An 18165-nucleotide genomic window follows, 5' to 3' on the forward strand; every position below is an offset into this window, starting at 1 on the left:
GGGCAAAAGTTACCTATTTTGGCTTGCAGCCAGGTAGCCACATAGCTAGGTTGATATTTGGAATTGGATTGAAACCGTTTGTGTTAAACCATTCTTGCATTGCTGTAAAGAAATACTTGAGACTAGGTAATTTATAAGAAAAGAGGGCCAGGCGCAGTTGCCCATGCTTGTAATCCCAGCATTTTGGGAGGCCGAGGTGGGTGGGTCGCTTGAGGTCAGGAGTTTGAAATCAGCCTGCCCAATATGGCGAAACCCCGTCTCTACTAAAAATACAAAAATTAGCCGGGTTTGGTGGTGTGCGCCTGTAGTCCCAGTTACTTGGGGAGGCTGAGGCAGGAAAATCACTTGAACCCACTGTCATTGATATTAGCACTTGGCTCCCTTTTAGTTAGGCAAATATCTTTAGCAAGTGGTTGCTGTACAGCTTGCTTAAAGTCCTCTTCTGAAGAAGCTTTTTCTTTCTGTCTCACCTGGCCAGGCTGCACATTTTTCAAACTTTTATGCTCTGCTTCCTGTTTAAATATAAATTGAAATTTTCAGTCATTTTCTTGCTTTCACATCTGGGCATAGGTTGTTAGAAGCAGCCAGTCCACGTCTTGAATGCTTTGCTACTTAGAAATTTCTTCCGCCAGGTACCCTAAATCATCACTCTGAAGTTCAAACTTCCATAGATCTCTAGGGCACAAATACAATCCAGCCAAGCTTTTTGCTGAGGCATAACATGGGTGATCTTTGCTCCACTTCTGATAAATTACTCATTTCCATCTGAGACATCAGCAGCCTGGACTTCACTGTCCATATCATTATCAGCATTAGGGTCACAACCTTTAAGAAGCTCCAAACTTTCCCTCATCTTCCCTTCTTCTCTGAGTCTTATAAACTCTTCTAGCCTCTGCCTGTTACTCAGTTCTAACACTGTTTTCTTGTTTTCAGGTATCTTTATAGCAAAACTTTACTACTGGTGCCAATTTTCTGTGTTAGGCCATTCTTGCATTGCTATAAAGAAATACCTGAGACTGGGTAATTTATAAGAAAATAAGTTTAATTGGCTCATGGTTCTTCAGGCTGTACAGGAAGCAAAATGCCAGAATCTGCTTTTGGAGAGGCCTCAGGAAGCTTACAATCATGGCAGAAGGTGAAGAGAGAGCAGGTGTCTCACATGGAGAGAGCAGGAGCAAAAAAGAGAGTAGTGGGGGAGATGCAATGCTTTACAACAACCAGATCTCGCTCACTATCGTGAGGGCAGCACGAAACCATGAGAGATCCACCCTTATGACCCAAAACCTCCAACCAGGTCCCACCTCCAACATGGGGGATTACAATTCAACATGAGATTTGGTAGGGACATGTATTCAGACTATATCATTGTCCTATTAAGTCAGTAAGTGTAAGAAGTCCCCTATGAAGCCAAACTTTGTAGGTGGCATTATTTTACCTAAGGTGGTACTGGAATAGTGATCAACCATAGAGATAGAGATGAACTATTCTTAATACAAGTTATACAACTATGTGATTATTGAAAGACCTGCAGGCTCTCTTTATCAGATCTGCCATATGTATTAGCTTGCTATGTAGGTTTCCTTCTACTTGGTGTTATGTTCTGCCTGACTAAATTAGGAATATGGATATTACCATATAAGATTAATCTATTGCATCTAATGTTCTGCCAGTAACAGTTTCTGTTTCTTGGAAATTATTCTTTCCATCTTGCAAAAGTTGACTCAAAACTGCTAGTGTTGGCCAGGTATGGTACCTGTGCTGATAGTCCCAGCTACTCAGGAGGCTAAGGTGGGAGGATCACTTGGGCACAGGAATTCAAGACCAGCCTGGGTAATATAGAGAGACCCTATCTCTTAAACAAACAAACAACCCACCCAAACCTGCTACTACTATTTTTATTACTCTTGCCAGGTAAAGGAAGCTCTCTTTATGGGTAGAGAGATTAAGAAATGCACATATGGAATACTGAAGTATTATAGTCTGTAATTTTAAGGAACTTATCTACATTTAAAATCATTTAAAGCAAAATTTTAGCTTAACTATTGTGTTTTAGTCAAGTTTTATTCTTTTGAACATGTTCTCAGACTATAAAGTTTTCCTGAGAAAAAGCAGTGGAAAATAAGTTAAAGATTAAAAAAAAAAAAAAAAATCTTTTTTTGTTTTGTTTTGTGACAGGGTCTCACTTTGTTGCCCAGGCTGGAGTGCAGCGATGCCATATCAGTTCACTGCAACCCCCGCTTCCTGGGCTTAAATGATCCTCCCACCTCAGCCTCCCAAGTAGCTGACACTACAGGAGCACACTACCATGCCTGGCTAATTTTTGTATTTTTTTTTTTTGTAGAGGCAGGGTTTCACCATGTTGCCCAGGCTGGTCTTGAACTCCTGGACTCAAGTGAGCTGCCTGGCTCAGCCTCCCAAAGTGCTGAGATTGCAGGCATGAGCTACTGTACCTGGCCAAGATTTTTGTTTAGAAAGGTTTAGATCACATCATTTGCAATTCTAACTATATTCCTCTCTCCCTTTAATTTCACTACAGAAAATAATAATATACAATAATAATGTGTATTCTATCTCAAATCTATAGACTGCTATGCCTAAGTGTTATACTCACACAGCTATAAGTGTTTTCTGTTTTCTCTTCAGATACTGTGTAAGTATATTGTGGGTAGGACCTAAGCATTGGAGGCAAACAGATTTTACTTATTAGAGAAAACTCACCTAAATACCCAACACCTCTATGCCTCAGTTTTCTGGTCTACACAATAGCGTCAATAATACTGTTTTCACAGGGATTTGTGAGGATTAAATGAAATAATTTATGCCAAAAAAACTTCACTTTTAGTAAACACCTAGCAGTAGTAGCTACTATTACTACCATCTATTCTTCTCCTATATAAGCAATTTTTTTCTTAGTAAAGCTTAAGAAATTATATTTTTAAGAATGATATTAGAACAGGATTTGTATGCACATTAAACATATCCAATAGAACCATGCTAAGGAATTTCTGACAATATTTTTTGAAACTTTTGTTTTTGAAGGATTCAAAATCTAGTGCATTAGACTTTTGAACTAGCTGTTCCTTCAAGCTGGAAAGCTTTTCCATCTCATATTCACATGGCCAATTTCACTACTCAAATGCCACCCTCTCAGTGAGTCCTGCCCTGACCAATCTAATTAATGTCACAGCCCATGATATGCCCATCTCTACTGTAATGGCTGATCTTCCTTACTATGCTTTATTTTTTCCATAGCACTTACCACCTTCGAATATATTTGATTTATTATTTTTTATTGTTAATTGACTATATTTTGAATTTTATGTTTAAAAATGATACATAATAGATGTACATATTTTTGAGGTACATGTGATAATTTAATACATTCATATAATTTATAAAGATCAAATAATTGTAATTGAGATACCCCTTGATTATCTTTCTGTGCTAGGGTATAAGTTCCACAGGGGCAGGAATATTTGTCTGTCATCACTTGCTATATCCAGGAAAGCCTAAAACAGCACATGGTAGGTTCTAAGTAAATATTTAATTAGTTCAATTGAGCAGAACCTCCCGATTAATCTCATCCTCCTAAACCTCATGTGTATATTGGCTTGAGGTCTTTCATGTTAACATAAGAAACCTACTGCAGGGAAATTCACGGCCCACTAGATTTTAAAAACTCAGTTTTTAAACTTTTTTTCTGTCCTCTTGGCCACAACATTCTTGACAGGAGAAGCAGTGATCATAACTGTTGCTTTATTCTGTAAGACGAATGAAATACCTTTTAATATTATTCTGAAGACTTTTTAGCAAAATACTTATAAGTGATAAAATGATAAGAACACAGTAAGTATTAGTGTGTGTGTGTGTGTTTTTAGTAAACATTCACCTTGGTGTGTTTAAAGTAATAAATATTTTTTATAGAAACATAGTGTGTTAACTGGTCTGGCTGCCATAGCAGAATACCACAGACTTGTTAGCTTAAACAATAGAAATTTATTTTTTGACAGTTCTGGACACTGGAAGTCCAAGATCAATGTGCCAGCAGGGTTGGTTTCTGGTGAGGTTCTTTCTCCTTGGGTTACAGATGGCTGCCTTCTTGTGTCCTTACATGGCCTTTTCTCTGGTGTTGCTTCCTCTTCTTGTAAGAACACCAGTCCTATTGCTTCAGGGCTCCAGAGCTCATTTATCCCTCCTTACCTTTAAGATCATACCATAGTACTTTTTCACTTAACATTATATGAAGTCAGGTCAGACATTGCAAACTCATATGCTTACAGAGGCCAGGCAAGCAGTTAGCAAAGTAATAATGATAACTAACATTTACTGGGCCCTAACTGTGTGCCAAGTACTTTTCTAGGGGTTTATATGTATTACATGTATTATCTTTCTTGACCTTCACAACAACCCTATAAGGTATATACCATTATTCTCTCCACATTTTAGATGAAGAAAATAAAGTATAAGGCTGAAACGAACACATTTAAGGACACACAGCTAGTAGCTAGCTGCATTAACATTGAGACCCAGCTGTTGAAATGCCTGAAATGGGCCAGATGACTACTGTGTTGAACAGGAGAGAGCATGCCCCATCTAAAGGGGCAGCCACTGCTCATGAAGGACTAATCTAGTATAGAAGATCTTTCTGTTTTTTGATAGCAGTTAAGCATTTGCGTTTTTTGTGAACTGTTGGCAATTAATTAGGAAAACAAACCAAAAAACCACCATTGAGTCAGACAAATCTTGTATACAGATTCTGTTCATTCAGTATGTTTATAAAATAGTAAAAATAATAGTAGAATCTACATTTTAAGTGATAGAAAAATTAAATTGGGGCGTTTTATATACAACATTTTGCTCAGTGCTTGGCACATAGTGGTAAGTAAATTTAGCTTTCATTAGTAGCATAAATATTTTCTCCAGTCATCGAGATTCTGCATGAGTATCATTTACTATTTTTATTTTAAAAAATTATATACCTAACAACATCAGTACAAGTGTGTTGTAAAAAAAAACCTCAAAAAATATAGCAGTATAGAGAGAAAACAACTGAAGTTGCGTTTGCTTCCTACTCTCAACCCCCTTCCTCTCTCCATGTATAATTAAAAACCATAAATAGTATACAGTATTTATCTTTCTGGGATTTGCTTTTTTCACTTAAAACATCTTGAAGATCTTCTGAAGTGAATTCATACAAAGCTGCTTTAATCTTTTTAAAGGCTGCATGGTGTATCCTTTAATATGGATGTACCATAATCTATTGAACTAGGCTTCTCAATTGTCATTCAGGTAGTTTTCAATATTTCGCTCTTATAAAAAAGGCTCTGCAAAGATTATCTTTTTGTACATTTTTGAATATTTCCCTAGGATAGAATCCTAGATGGAATTGCTGGGCCAAAACCATATTAAGAATTTTTACAACTATTGTACCTTTGTTACATATATTTTAGTAGTTTTATAATATTCCATTTTATGAATCTACCTTTATTTACTTTACCATTTCCTTATGTTGAAATATTTAGGTTGTTTCCAGTTTGCCACTATAAAATCATGTGATAAATTTCTTTGTGGGTAGGTCATATTTTTAAAAGATAAATAGTCTGAGAGGAAGTTATCAACTATCAAGTATATTTCTGAGACTTTCCCAAAGCTAGTATAAGAACTGTGTTTAGTGGCAATATATTATTTTTAGAAAAAGTAGAGTTTTGATAAAATCATTGCCAAGTTTTTAATATTATACATGGATGAAATTGGAAATCATCATTCTCAGTAAACTATCGCAAGAACAAAAAACCAAACACCGCATATTCTCACTCATAGGTGGGAATTGAACAATGAGAACACATGGACACAGGAAGGAGAACATCACACTTCGGGGACTGTTGTGGGGTGGGGGGAGGGGGGAGGGATAGTATTGGGAGATACACCTAATGCTATATGACAAGTTGGTGGGTGCAGCGCACCAGCATGGCACATGTATACATATGTAACTTACCTGCACGTTGCACACATGTACCATAGAGCCTAAAGTATAATAATAATAATAATAATAATAATAATAATAATAGTATAATAATAAAAAGAAAAAAAAGATATTTTGGAACTTAAATATCTGTTTTATTTTAGGTCTTGTCATCTGCAATGAAGATCATTGTGAAACAGAAGATTGATTAAAGCCTTGTAACATTGGACCTAGATTAGAGATTTAGAAAAGAAAGTCAAAATTAGTCACTTTGGTGTTAGTGTTCCCATTTCATATTATTTATTCTTTCTTCTAAATAGATTTAGGGAGTAGAAATTAAAATTCAATGCTATACCAAAGGATATACCAATATTTATTCGGCTTTTTTTCCCTTTTTGTGAGGGAGAAAAAAGTAGATAACGAAAAGCTATAGTCATTCATAATGAAATATACTAAACAGAATTTTATAATGTCAGTTCTTGGCATTATAATCTACATAACTGATTTAATTGTGGACATATGGGTATCTGTCAGATTTTTCCATGAAGGACAGTACGTTTTTAGTGTTTTAGCATTAAGCTTTATGCTTTTTGGAACACTTGTGGCTCAGTGTTTTAGTTATTCTTGGTTCAAGGCTGATTTAAAGAAAGCAGGCCAAGAAAGTCAGCATTGTTTTCTTCTACTTCATTGCTTGCAAGGAGGAGTTTTTACAAGGTGAGCATACATGTTTAATCATTACCACTGTTTTTCTTTTTCCAAACAGAAGCTACCATTTTGTATCTTGGTAGTCAAATGTACAAAGATCCATTGTTTGCATGAAGCACAAAGGTTACTTGCTCCTCACTATTGTGCTAATATAAGTCATTGCCATACTGTCAGAATTTTCCAGGTTCATTTATAAAAATGTTTAAATTTATCTAATTAAATATCTAATTAAATTTTCTGATATGAACTCAGTTTTCATGAGAAGGAAAAAGACATTTCTATGTCTTACAGAACTTTTATCTTCTGTGTATATTCTAAGTCTGATTGTGTAAATATGGCATTTCACTTGTAACTGAGAGAGTACTCACTTTTTTGATACTTATCATTGATTTAACTAAATGAAATTTTTGCTGCAATAATGCAGTAGCTATGTGGTTAGCTAGGTACAGAGTCATAGAACTAAAGCAACCTTAAGAATCATGTTGTTATAGGTAGAGAAACTAGACTCTAAATAGGCCCTCAGAATTCCATGATTCTCTGTATATTTAATTTTTTATGACCTCTCCACTATTACTTTAAGTGATTCTACTTTTGATTCTGTCCTGTTAAAAAGCAACAAATTCATGATCCTTAGTTGAATGTATTAAAAAAATTCCAGGCTTTTCTTATATTAATTAATGGGAATAATGCAATTGTATTTATGTGGAGACTTATAGTTTTCAAAATATTTTCACATATTTTGCCTTTTTGAAGCTATAGTTATTATGTTTTTAATATGTAAAAGAAACAGAATGTGCAGTGAGAAAGAAGTTTACAGGTTTTAGGAAAAGCTGGAAAGAAAGTGCTTTAGTTGTTGGTATTAGAAGTCAATTTTCAAACTGCACATTCTCAATAAGACGAAAATGTTTAAAGAAATACAGTAAAAGTGCTGATGAACAAATACATATGTAATAGGTAAGATTAAATGAGTACTCCGTATGAGCAATATTAAGAATTATGTAGTTGTAATATTGAAGAAAGATAAAAGTTGCTTTTGCAAGGAATTTAGAAATACGGTAAATTCTCTGTTACTTGCCATTCTAATAATGGAAAATTTGCACATCTACAGAACTATTTTCATCAGCATTCAAATGAGGACCTTAAGGTACATTGTGTTATCAATTATAAATTGTATTATAAAAGAAAGGCCAAATTGCCTTGATTTTCAGTGTCTCTTGATACACCTAGTAATTTTTGATTGAATATTACACATTGTATACAAAAGATGATAGAAGTTCCAAATGCTACTGTTTTGCTTTTTCTCTGGTAGGCATTTAGACTAAGGTTCAATCTGCTTTTGGTTTGTAATCTCTAGGGAACTGAGAGTATGGTGTGGTCATCTCACCTCCACAAGTCCTGAACACTAATTTTTATCTTGGCACCATAAGACTACCAGAAAGCCTGTTTTGCTTTTTCAAGACTTTCTGCTTAGCTTTTAGCCTCTATGGTGTAGTTTCAAAATTTGGCACATATGTTGTTGGAAAAATTGATTGAGCTGAGGTCAACAGACCTCTAAAACCTAGCTTAAACATCTTGAAGATCTTCTGAAGTGAGTTCATACAAAGCTGCTTTACTCTTTTTAAAGGCTGCATGGTGTATCCTTTAGTATGGATGTGCTATAATCTATTGAACTAGGCCTCTCTTCTTACCTAACAACAGCCCTTTGCTTGGGCAGAATCCAGGTTTTCAACCTCTTGTTCTGAGTAATAGAATCAGCAAATATTTCCAAGCAACAAGCATTTGTAGGTATATCAGCCCAGTTTGTAGTTTCTCTAGTTGCTTTGGCAGGAGCATTGGTCTGTTCCAATATGCTGGATCCTACCTAGAAGTATAGTGCGTAATGTGCGGTCTTAAATTGTTCCATGTATAAAGTAAAACAAAACCTTTGCTGTTAACATTGATAATTTAAAGACCTCAAAACAATAGAATTCGATTTGCTGTGCTCCCAACTAATATATTTATATTGTTGTCATTTTAATGCCTGTTTTTAATCCCACTAGATGATATTATGTATTTTTCTACCTTATGTAGTTAAATTCTACTAAATTTTGTTTATGTTTACCCATATATTTACGACTCTCTTTATTTTTTATTTCTTCTTGAATCTTAGGACTTCTACCTAGAATTACTTTTCTTTTCTTTTTTTTTTTTTTTTTTGAGACAGGGCCTTGCTCTGTCACCCAGGCTGGCCTGCAGTGGCGCTTTCCCGGCTCATTGCAGCCTCCGCCTCCTGGGTTCAAGAGATTCTCCTGCATCAGCTTCCTGAGTAGCTGCGATTACAGGCATGTGCCATGACACCTGGTTAATTTTTGTATTTTTAGTAGAAACGGGGTTTAGTCATGTTGGCCAGGCTGGTCTCAAACTCCTGGCCTTAAGTGATCCACCCACTTCGGCCTCCCAAAGTGTTGGGATTATAGGTGTGAGCCACCATGTTCGGCCCTAGAATTACTTTACTTCTGCCTTCCTGAGGTCTGCCTTTTAGAATGTCATCTATTGAGGGGCTGTTGGCGACATCACCTCTTACTTTTTGGTTGTTCGAAAATGTCTTTATTTCATTATCTTTATTGAGAGATATTTTAGTGGCTATAGAATGCTAGATGAGTAGTTATTTTCTCTCTGCATATTATATTTGATTGTTGGTTTCTTTTTTATTTTATTTAATTTTATTATTATTACACTTTAAGTTTTAGGGTACATGTGCACAATGTGCAGGTTAGTTACATATGTATACATGTGCCATGCTGGTGTGCTGCACCCATTAACTCGTCATTTAGCATTAGGTATATTTCCTAATGCTATCCCTCCCCCCTCCCCCCTCCCCCCACCCCACAACAGTCCCCACAGTGTGATGTTCCCCTTCCTGTGTCCATGTGTTCTCATTGTTCAATTCCCCCCTATGAGTGAGAACATGTGGTGTTTGGTTTTTTGTCCTTGTGATAGTTTACTGAGAATGATGATTCCCAATTTCATCCATGTCCCTACAAAGGACATGAACTCATCATTTTTTATGGCTGCATAGTATTCCATGGTGTATATGTGCCACATTTTCTTAATCCAGTCTATCGTTGTTGGACATTTGGATTGGTTCCAAGTCTTTGCTATTGTGAATAGTGCCGCAATAAACATACGTGTGCATGTGTCTTTATAGCAGCATGACTTATAGTCCTTTGGGTATATACCCAGTAATGGGATGGCTGGTTCAAATGGTATTTCTAGTTCTAGATCCCTGAGGAATCGCCACACTGACTTCCACAATGGTTGAACTAGTTTACAGTCCCACCAACAGTGTAAAAGTGTTCCTATTTCTCCACATCCTTTCCAGCACCTGTTGTTTCCTGACTTTTTAATGATTGCCATTCTAACTGGTGTGAGATGGTATCTCATTGTGGTTTTGATTTGCATTTCTCTGATGGCCAGTGATGGTGAGCATTTTTTCATGTGTTTTTTGGCTGCATAAATGTCTTCTTTTGAGAAGCGTCTGTTCATGTCCTTTGCCCACTTTTTGATGGGGTTGTTTGTTTTTTTCTTGTAAATTTGTTTGAGTTCATTGTAGATTCTGGATATTAGCCCTTTGTCAGATGAGTAGGTTGCGAAAATTTTCTCCCGTTTTGTAGGTTCCCTGTTCACTCTGATGGTAGTTTCCTTTGCTGTGCAGAAGCTCTTGAGTTTAATTAGATCCCATTTGTCAATTTTGGCTTTTGTTGCCATTGCTTTTGGTGTTTTAGACATGAAGTCCTTGCCCATGCCTGTGTCCTGAATGGTAATGCCTAGGTTTTCTTCTAGGGTTTTTATGGTTTTAGGTCTAACGTTTAAGTCTTTAATCCATCTTGAATTAATTTTTGTATAAGGTGTAAGGAAGGGATCCAGTTTCAGCTTTCTACATATGGCTAGCCAGTTTTCCCAGCACCATTTATTAAATAGGGAATGCTTCCCCATTGCTTGTTTTTCTCAGGTTTGCCAAAGATCAGATAGTTGTAGATATGTGGCGTTATTTCTGAGGGCTCTGTTCTGTTCCATTGATCTATATCTCTGTTTTGGTACCAGTACCATGCTGTTTTTGTTACTGTAGCCTTGTAGTATAGTTTGAAGTCAGGTAGCGTGATGCCTCCAGCTTTGTTCTTTTGGCTTAGGATTGACTTGGCGATGCGGGCTCTTTTTTGGTTCCATATGAACTTTAAAGTAGTTTTTTCCAATTCTGTGATGAAAGTCATTGGTAGCTTGATGGGGATGGCATTGAATCTATAAATTACCTTGGGCAGTATGGCCATTTTCACGATATTGATTCTTCCTACCCATGAGCATGGAATGTTCTTCCATTTGTTTGTATCCTCTTTTATTTCATTGAGCAGTGGTTTGTAGTTCTCCTTGAAGAGGTCCTTCACGTCCCTTGTAAGTTGGATTCCTAGGTGTTTTATTCTCTTTGAAGCAATTGTGAATGGGAGTTCACTCATGATTTGGCTCTCTGTTTGTCTGTTATTGGTGTATAAGAATGCTTGTGATTTTTGTACATTGATTTTGTATCCTGAGACTTTGCTGAAGTTGCCTATCAGCTTAAGGAGATTTTGGGCTGAGACAATGGGGTTTTCTAGATATACAATCATGTCATCTGCAAACAGGGACAATTTGACTTCCTCTTTTCCTAATTGAATACCCTTTATTTCCTCCTCCTGCCTAATTGCCCTGGCCAGAACTTCCAACACTATGTTGAACAGGAGTGGTGAGAGAGGGCATCCCTGTCTTGTGCCAGTTTTCAAAGGGAATGCTTCCAGTTTTTGCCCATTCAGTATGATATTGGCTGTGGGTTTGTCATAGATAGCTCTTATTATTTTGAGATACGTCCCATCAGTACCTAATTTATTGAGAGTTTTTAGCATGAAGGGTTGTTGAATTTTGTCAAAGGCCTTTTCTGCATCTATTGAGATAATCATGTGGTTTTTGTCTTTGGTTCTCTTTGTATGCTGGATTACATTTATTGATTTGTGTATATTGAACCAGCCTTGCATCCCAGGGATGAAGCCCACTTGATCATGGTGGATAAGCTTTTTGATGTGCTGCTGGATTTGGTTTGCCAGTATTTTATTGAACATTTTTGCATCAATGTTCATCAAGGATATTGGTCTAAAATTCTCTTTTTTGGTTGTGTCTCTGCCCAGCTTTGGTATCAGGATGATGCTGGCCTCATAAAATGAGTTAGGGAGGATTCCCTCTTTTTCTATTGATTGGAATAGTTTCAGAAGGAATGGTACCAGTTCCTCCTTGTACCTCTGGTAGAATTCGGCTGTGAATCCATCTGGTCCTGGACTCTTTTTGGTTGGTAAGCTATTGATTATTGCCACAATTTCAGAGCCTGTTATTGGTCTATTCAGAGATTCAACTTCTTCCTGGTTTAGTCTTGGGAGGGTGTATGTGTCGAGGAATTTATCCATTTCTTCTAGATTTCCTAGTTTATTTGCGTAGAGGTGTTTGTAGTATTCTCTGATGGTAGTTTGTATTTCTGTGGGATCGGTGGTGATATCCCCTTAATCATTTTTTATTGCATCTATTTGATTCTTCTCTCTTTTCTTCTTTATTAGTCTTACTAGCGGTCTATCAATTTTGTTGATCCTTTCAAAAAACCAGCTCCTGGATTCATTGATTTTTTGAAGGGTTTTTTGTGTCTCTATTTCCTTCAGTTCTGCTCAGATTTTAGTTATTTCTTGCCTTCTGCTAGCTTTTGAATGTGTTTGCTCTTGCTTTTCTAGTTCTTTTAATTGTGATGTTAGGGTGTCCATTTTGGATCTTTCCTGCTTTCTCTTGTGGGCATTTAGTGCTATAAATTTCCCTCTACACACTGCTTTGAATGTGTCCCAGAGATTCTGGCATGTTGTGTCTTTGTTCTCGTTGGTTTCAAAGAACATCTTTATTTCTGCCTTCATTTTGTTATGTACCCAGTAGTCATTCAGGAGCAGGTTGTTCAGTTTCCATGTAGTTGAGCGGTTTTGAGTGAGTTTCTTAATCCTGAGTTCTAGTTTGATTGCACTGTGGTCTGAGAGACAGTTTGTTATAATTTCTGTTCTTTTACATTTGCTGAGGAGAGCTTTACTTCCAACCATGTGGTCAATTTTGGAATAGGTGTGGTGTGGTGCTGAAAAAAATGTATATTCCGTTGATTTGGGGTGGAGAGTTCTGTAGATGTCTATTAGGTCCGCTTGGTGCAGAGCTGAGTTCAATTCCTGGCTATCCTTGTTGACTTTCTGTCTCGTTGATCTGTCTAATGTTGACAGTGGGGTGTTAAAGTCTCCCATTATTATTGTGTGGGAGTCTAAGTCTCTTTGTAGGTCACTGAGGACTTGCTTTATGAATCTGGGTGCTCCTGTATTGGGTGCATATATATTTAGGATAGTTAGCTCTTCTTGTTGAATTGATCCCTTTACCGTTATGTAATGGCCTTCTTTGTCTCTTTTGATCTTTGTTGGTTTAAAGTCTGTTTTATCAGAGACTAGGATTGCAACCCCTGCCTTTTTTTGCTTTCCATTTGCTTGGTAGATCTTCCTCCATCCTTTTATTTTGAGCCTATGTGTGTCTCTGCACGTGAGATGGGTTTCCTGAATACAGCACACTGATGGGTCTTGACTCTTTATCCAATTTGCCAGTCTGTGTCTTTTAATTGGAGCATTTAGTCCATTTACATTTAAAGTTAATATTGTTATGTGTGAATTTGATCCTGTCATTATGATGTTAGCTGGTTATTTTGCTCGTTAGTTGATGCAGTTTCTTCCTAGCCTCGATGGTCTTTACAATTTGGCATGATTTTGCAGTGGCTGGTACCGGTTGTTCCTTTCCATGTTTAGTGCTTCCTTCAGGAGCTCTTTAAGGGCAGGCCTGGTGGTGACAAAATCTCTCAGCATTTGCTTGTCTGTAAAGTATTTTATTTCTCCTTCACTTATGAAGCTTAGTTTGGCTGGATATGAAATTGTGGGTTGAAAATTCTTTTCTTTAAGAACGTTGAATATTGGCCCCCACTCTCTTCTGGCTTGTAGAGTTTCTGCCGAGAGATCCGCTGTTAGTCTGATGGGCTTCCCTTTGTGGGTAATCCGACCTTTCTCTCTGGCTGCCCTTAACGTTTTTTCCTTCATTTCAACTTTGGTGAATCTGACGATTATGTGTCTTGGAGTTGCTCTTCTCGAGGAGTATCTTTGTGGCGTTCTCTGCATTTCCTGAATCTGAATGTTGGCCTGCCTTGCTAGATTGGGGAAGTTCTCCTGGATAATATCCTGCAGAGTGTTTTCCAACTTGTTTCCATTCTCCCTGTCACTTTCAGGTACACCAATCAGACGTAGATTTGGTCTTTTCATATAGTCTCATATTTCTTGGCGGCTTTGTTCATTTCTTTTTATTCTTTTTTCTCTAAACTTCCCTTCTCCCTTCATTTCATTCATTTCATTTTCCATCACTGATACCCTTCCTTCCAGTGATCGCATCGGTTCCTGAGGCTTCTGCATTCTTCACATAGTTCTCGAGCCTTGGCTTTCAGCTCCATCAGCTCCTTTAAGCACTTCTCTGTATTAGTTATTCTAGTTATACATTCGTCTAAATTTTTTTCAAAGTTTTTAACTACTTTGCCTTTGTTTTGAATTTCCTCCTGTAGCTCGGAGTAGTTTGATCGTCTGAAGCCTTCTTCTCTCAACTCGTCAAAGTCATTCTCCGTCCAGCTTTGTTCCGTTGCTGGTGAGGAACTGCATTCCTTTGGAGGAGGAGAGGCGTTCTGCTTTTTAGAGTTTCCAGTTTTTCTGCTCTGTTTTTTCCCCATCTTTGTGGTTTTATCTACTTTTGGTCTTTGATGGTGGTGATGTACAGATGGTTTTTGGAGTGGATGTCCTTTCTGTTTGTTAGTTTTCCTTCTAACAGACAGGACCCTCAGCTGCAGGTCTGTTGGAGTACCTGGCCGGCCGTGTGAGGTGTCAGTCTGCCCCTGCTGGGGGGTGCCTCCCAGTTAGGCTGCTCAGGGGTCAGGGGTCAGGGACCCACTTGAGGAGGCAGTCTGCCCGTTCTCAGATCTCCAGCTGCATGCTGGGAGAACCACTGCTCTCTTCAAAGCTGTCAGACAGGGACATTTAAGTCTGTAGAGGTTACTGCTGTCTTTTTGTTTGTCTGTGCCCTGCCCCCAGAGGTGGAGCCTACAGAGGCAGGCAGGCCTCCTTGAGCTGTGGTGGGCTCCACCCAGTTCGAGCTTCCAGGCTGCTTTGTTTACCTAAGCAAGCCTGGGCAACGGTGGGCGCCCCTCCCCCAGCCTTGCTGCCACCTTGCAGTTTGATCTCAGACTGCTGTGCTAGCGATCAGCGAGACTCCGTGGGCGTAGGACCCTCTGAGCCAGGTGCAGGATATAATCTCCTGGTGCGCTGTTTTTTAAGCACGTCGGAAAAGCACAGTATTAGGGTGGTAGTGACCGGATTTTCCAGGTGCCATCAGCCACCCCTTTCTTTGACTAGGAAAGGGAACTCCCTAACCCCTTTTGCTTCCGAAGTGAGGCAATGCCTCACCCTGCTTCGGCTCACGCACAGTGCGCTGCACCCACTTTCCTGCGCCCACTGTCTGCGACTCCCTAGTGAGATGAACCCGGTACCTCAGATGGAAATGCAGAAATCACTGTCTTCTGTGTCGCTCACATTCTGTAGGATATTATCCAGGAGAACACTCTGCAGGATATTATCCAGGAGAACTTCCCCAATCTAGCAAGGCAGGCCAACATTCAGATTCAGGAAATGCAGAGAACGCCACAAAGATACTCCTCGAGAAGAGCAACTCCAAGACACATAATCGTCAGATTCACCAAAGTTGAAATGAAGGAAAAAACGTTAAGGGCAGCCAGAGAGAAAGGTCGGATTACCCACAAAGGGAAGCCCATCAGACTAACAGCGGATCTCTCGGCAGAAACTCTACAAGCCAGAAGAGAGTGGGGGCCAATATTCAACGTTCTTAAAGAAAAGAATTTTCAACCCACAATTTCATATCCAGCCAAACTAAGCTTCATAAGTGAAGGAGAAATAAAATACTTTACAGACAAGCAAATGCTGAGAGATTTTGTCACCACCAGGCCTGCCCTTAAAGAGCTCCTGAAGGAAGCACTAAACATGGAAAGGAACAACCGGTACCAGCCACTGCAAAATCATGCCAAATTGTAAAGACCATCGAGGCTAGGAAGAAACTGCATCAACTAACGAGCAAAATAACCAGCTAACATCATAATGACAGGATCAAATTCACACATAACAATATTAACTTTAAATGTAAATGGACTAAATGCTCCAATTAAAAGACACAGACTGGCAAATTGGATAAAGAGTCAAGACCCATCAGTGTGCTGTATTCAGGAAACCCATCTCACGTGCAGAGACACACATAGGCTCAAAATAAAAGGATGGAGGAAGATCTACCAAGCAAATGGAAAGCAAAAAAAGGCAGGGGTTGCAATCCTAGTCTCTGATAAAACAGACTTTAAACCAACAAAGATCAAAAGAGACAAAGAAGGCCATTACATAACGGTAAAGGGATCAATTCAACAAGAAGAGCTAACTATCCTAAATATATATGCACCCAATACAGGAGCACCCAGATTCATAAAGCAAGTCCTCAGTGACCTACAAAGAGACTTAGACTCCCACACAATAATAATGGGAGACTTTAACACCCCACTGTCAACATTAGACAGATCAACGAGACAGAAAGTCAACAAGGATAGCCAGGAATTGAACTCAGCTCTGCACCAAGCGGACCTAATAGACATCTACAGAACTCTCCACCCCAAATCAACGGAATATACATTTTTTTCAGCACCACACCACACCTATTCCAAAATTGACCACATGGTTGGAAGTAAAGCTCTCCTCAGCAAATGTAAAAGAACAGAAATTATAACAAACTGTCTCTCAGACCACAGTGCAATCAAACTAGAACTCAGGATTAAGAAACTCACTCAAAACCGCTCAACTACATGGAAACTGAACAACCTGCTCCTGAATGACTACTGGGTACATAACAAAATGAAGGCAGAAATAAAGATGTTCTTTGAAACCAACGAGAACAAAGACACAACATGCCAGAATCTCTGGGACACATTCAAAGCAGTGTGTAGAGGGAAATTTATAGCACTAAATGCCCACAAGAGAAAGCAGGAAAGATCCAAAATGGACACCCTAACATCACAATTAAAAGAACTAGAAAAGCAAGAGCAAACACATTCAAAAGCTAGCAGAAGGCAAGAAATAACTAAAATCTGAGCAGAACTGAAGGAAATAGAGACACAAAAAACCCTTCAAAAAATCAATGAATCCAGGAGCTGGTTTTTTGAAAGGATCAACAAAATTGATAGACCGCTAGTAAGACTAATAAAGAAGAAAAGAGAGAAGAATCAAATAGATGCAATAAAAAATGATTAAGGGGATATCACCACCGATCCCACAGAAATACAAACTACCATCAGAGAATACTACAAACACCTCTACGCAAATAAACTAGGAAATCTAGAAGAAATGGATAAATTCCTCGACACATACACCCTCCCAAGACTAAACCAGGAAGAAGTTGAATCTCTGAATAGACCAATAACAGGCTCTGAAATTGTGGCAATAATCAATAGCTTACCAACCAAAAAGAGTCCAGGACCAGATGGATTCACAGCCGAATTCTACCAGAGGTACAAGGAGGAACTGGTACCATTCCTTCTGAAACTATTCCAATCAATAGAAAAAGAGGGAATCCTCCCTAACTCATTTTATGAGGCCAGCATCATCCTGATACCAAAGCTGGGCAGAGACACAACCAAAAAAGAGAATTTTAGACCAATATCCTTGATGAACATTGATGCAAAAATGTTCAATAAAATACTGGCAAACCAAATCCAGCAGCACATCAAAAAGCTTATCCACCATGATCAAGTGGGCTTCATCCCTGGGATGCAAGGCTGGTTCAATATACACAAATCAATAAATGTAATCCAGCATACAAAGAGAACCAAAGACAAAAACCACATGATTATCTCAATAGATGCAGAAAAGGCCTTTGACAAAATTCAACAACCCTTCATGCTAAAAACTCTCAATAAATTAGGTACTGATGGGACGTATCTCAAAATAATAAGAGCTATCTATGACAAACCCACAGCCAATATCATACTGAATGGGCAAAAACTGGAAGCATTCCCTTTGAAAACTGGCACAAGACAGGGATGCCCTCTCTCACCACTCCTGTTCAACATAGTGTTGGAAGTTCTGGCCAGGGCAATTAGGCAGGAGGAGGAAATAAAGGGTATTCAATTAGGAAAAGAGGAAGTCAAATTGTCCCTGTTTGCAGATGACATGATTGTATATCTAGAAAACCCCATTGTCTCAGCCCAAAATCTCCTTAAGCTGATAGGCAACTTCAGCAAAGTCTCAGGATACAAAATCAATGTACAAAAATCACAAGCATTCTTATACACCAAT

General features: G+C 38.3%; 1 protein-coding gene across 7 annotated transcripts in view; it reads left to right on the forward strand.

The window, feature by feature from the left end:
• Positions 1-18165, forward strand: part of XKR9 (XK related 9) — a 178618-nt gene that overhangs the window by 75145 nt on the left and 85308 nt on the right. For all 7 annotated transcript variants that reach the window (XM_054561755.2, XM_054561756.2, XM_063726687.1 and 4 more), the window contains one exon: positions 6127-6676. In XM_054561755.2, coding sequence (XP_054417730.2) covers positions 6405-6676 — 272 coding nt within the window. In that variant the 5' untranslated portion in view covers positions 6127-6404. The remainder of the gene's footprint in view (positions 1-6126; positions 6677-18165) is intronic.

The sequence above is a fragment of the Pongo abelii genome, chromosome 7 (genome assembly GCF_028885655.2).
Source record: "Pongo abelii isolate AG06213 chromosome 7, NHGRI_mPonAbe1-v2.0_pri, whole genome shotgun sequence".
In the NCBI taxonomy this organism is placed as follows: Eukaryota; Metazoa; Chordata; class Mammalia; order Primates; family Hominidae; genus Pongo; species Pongo abelii.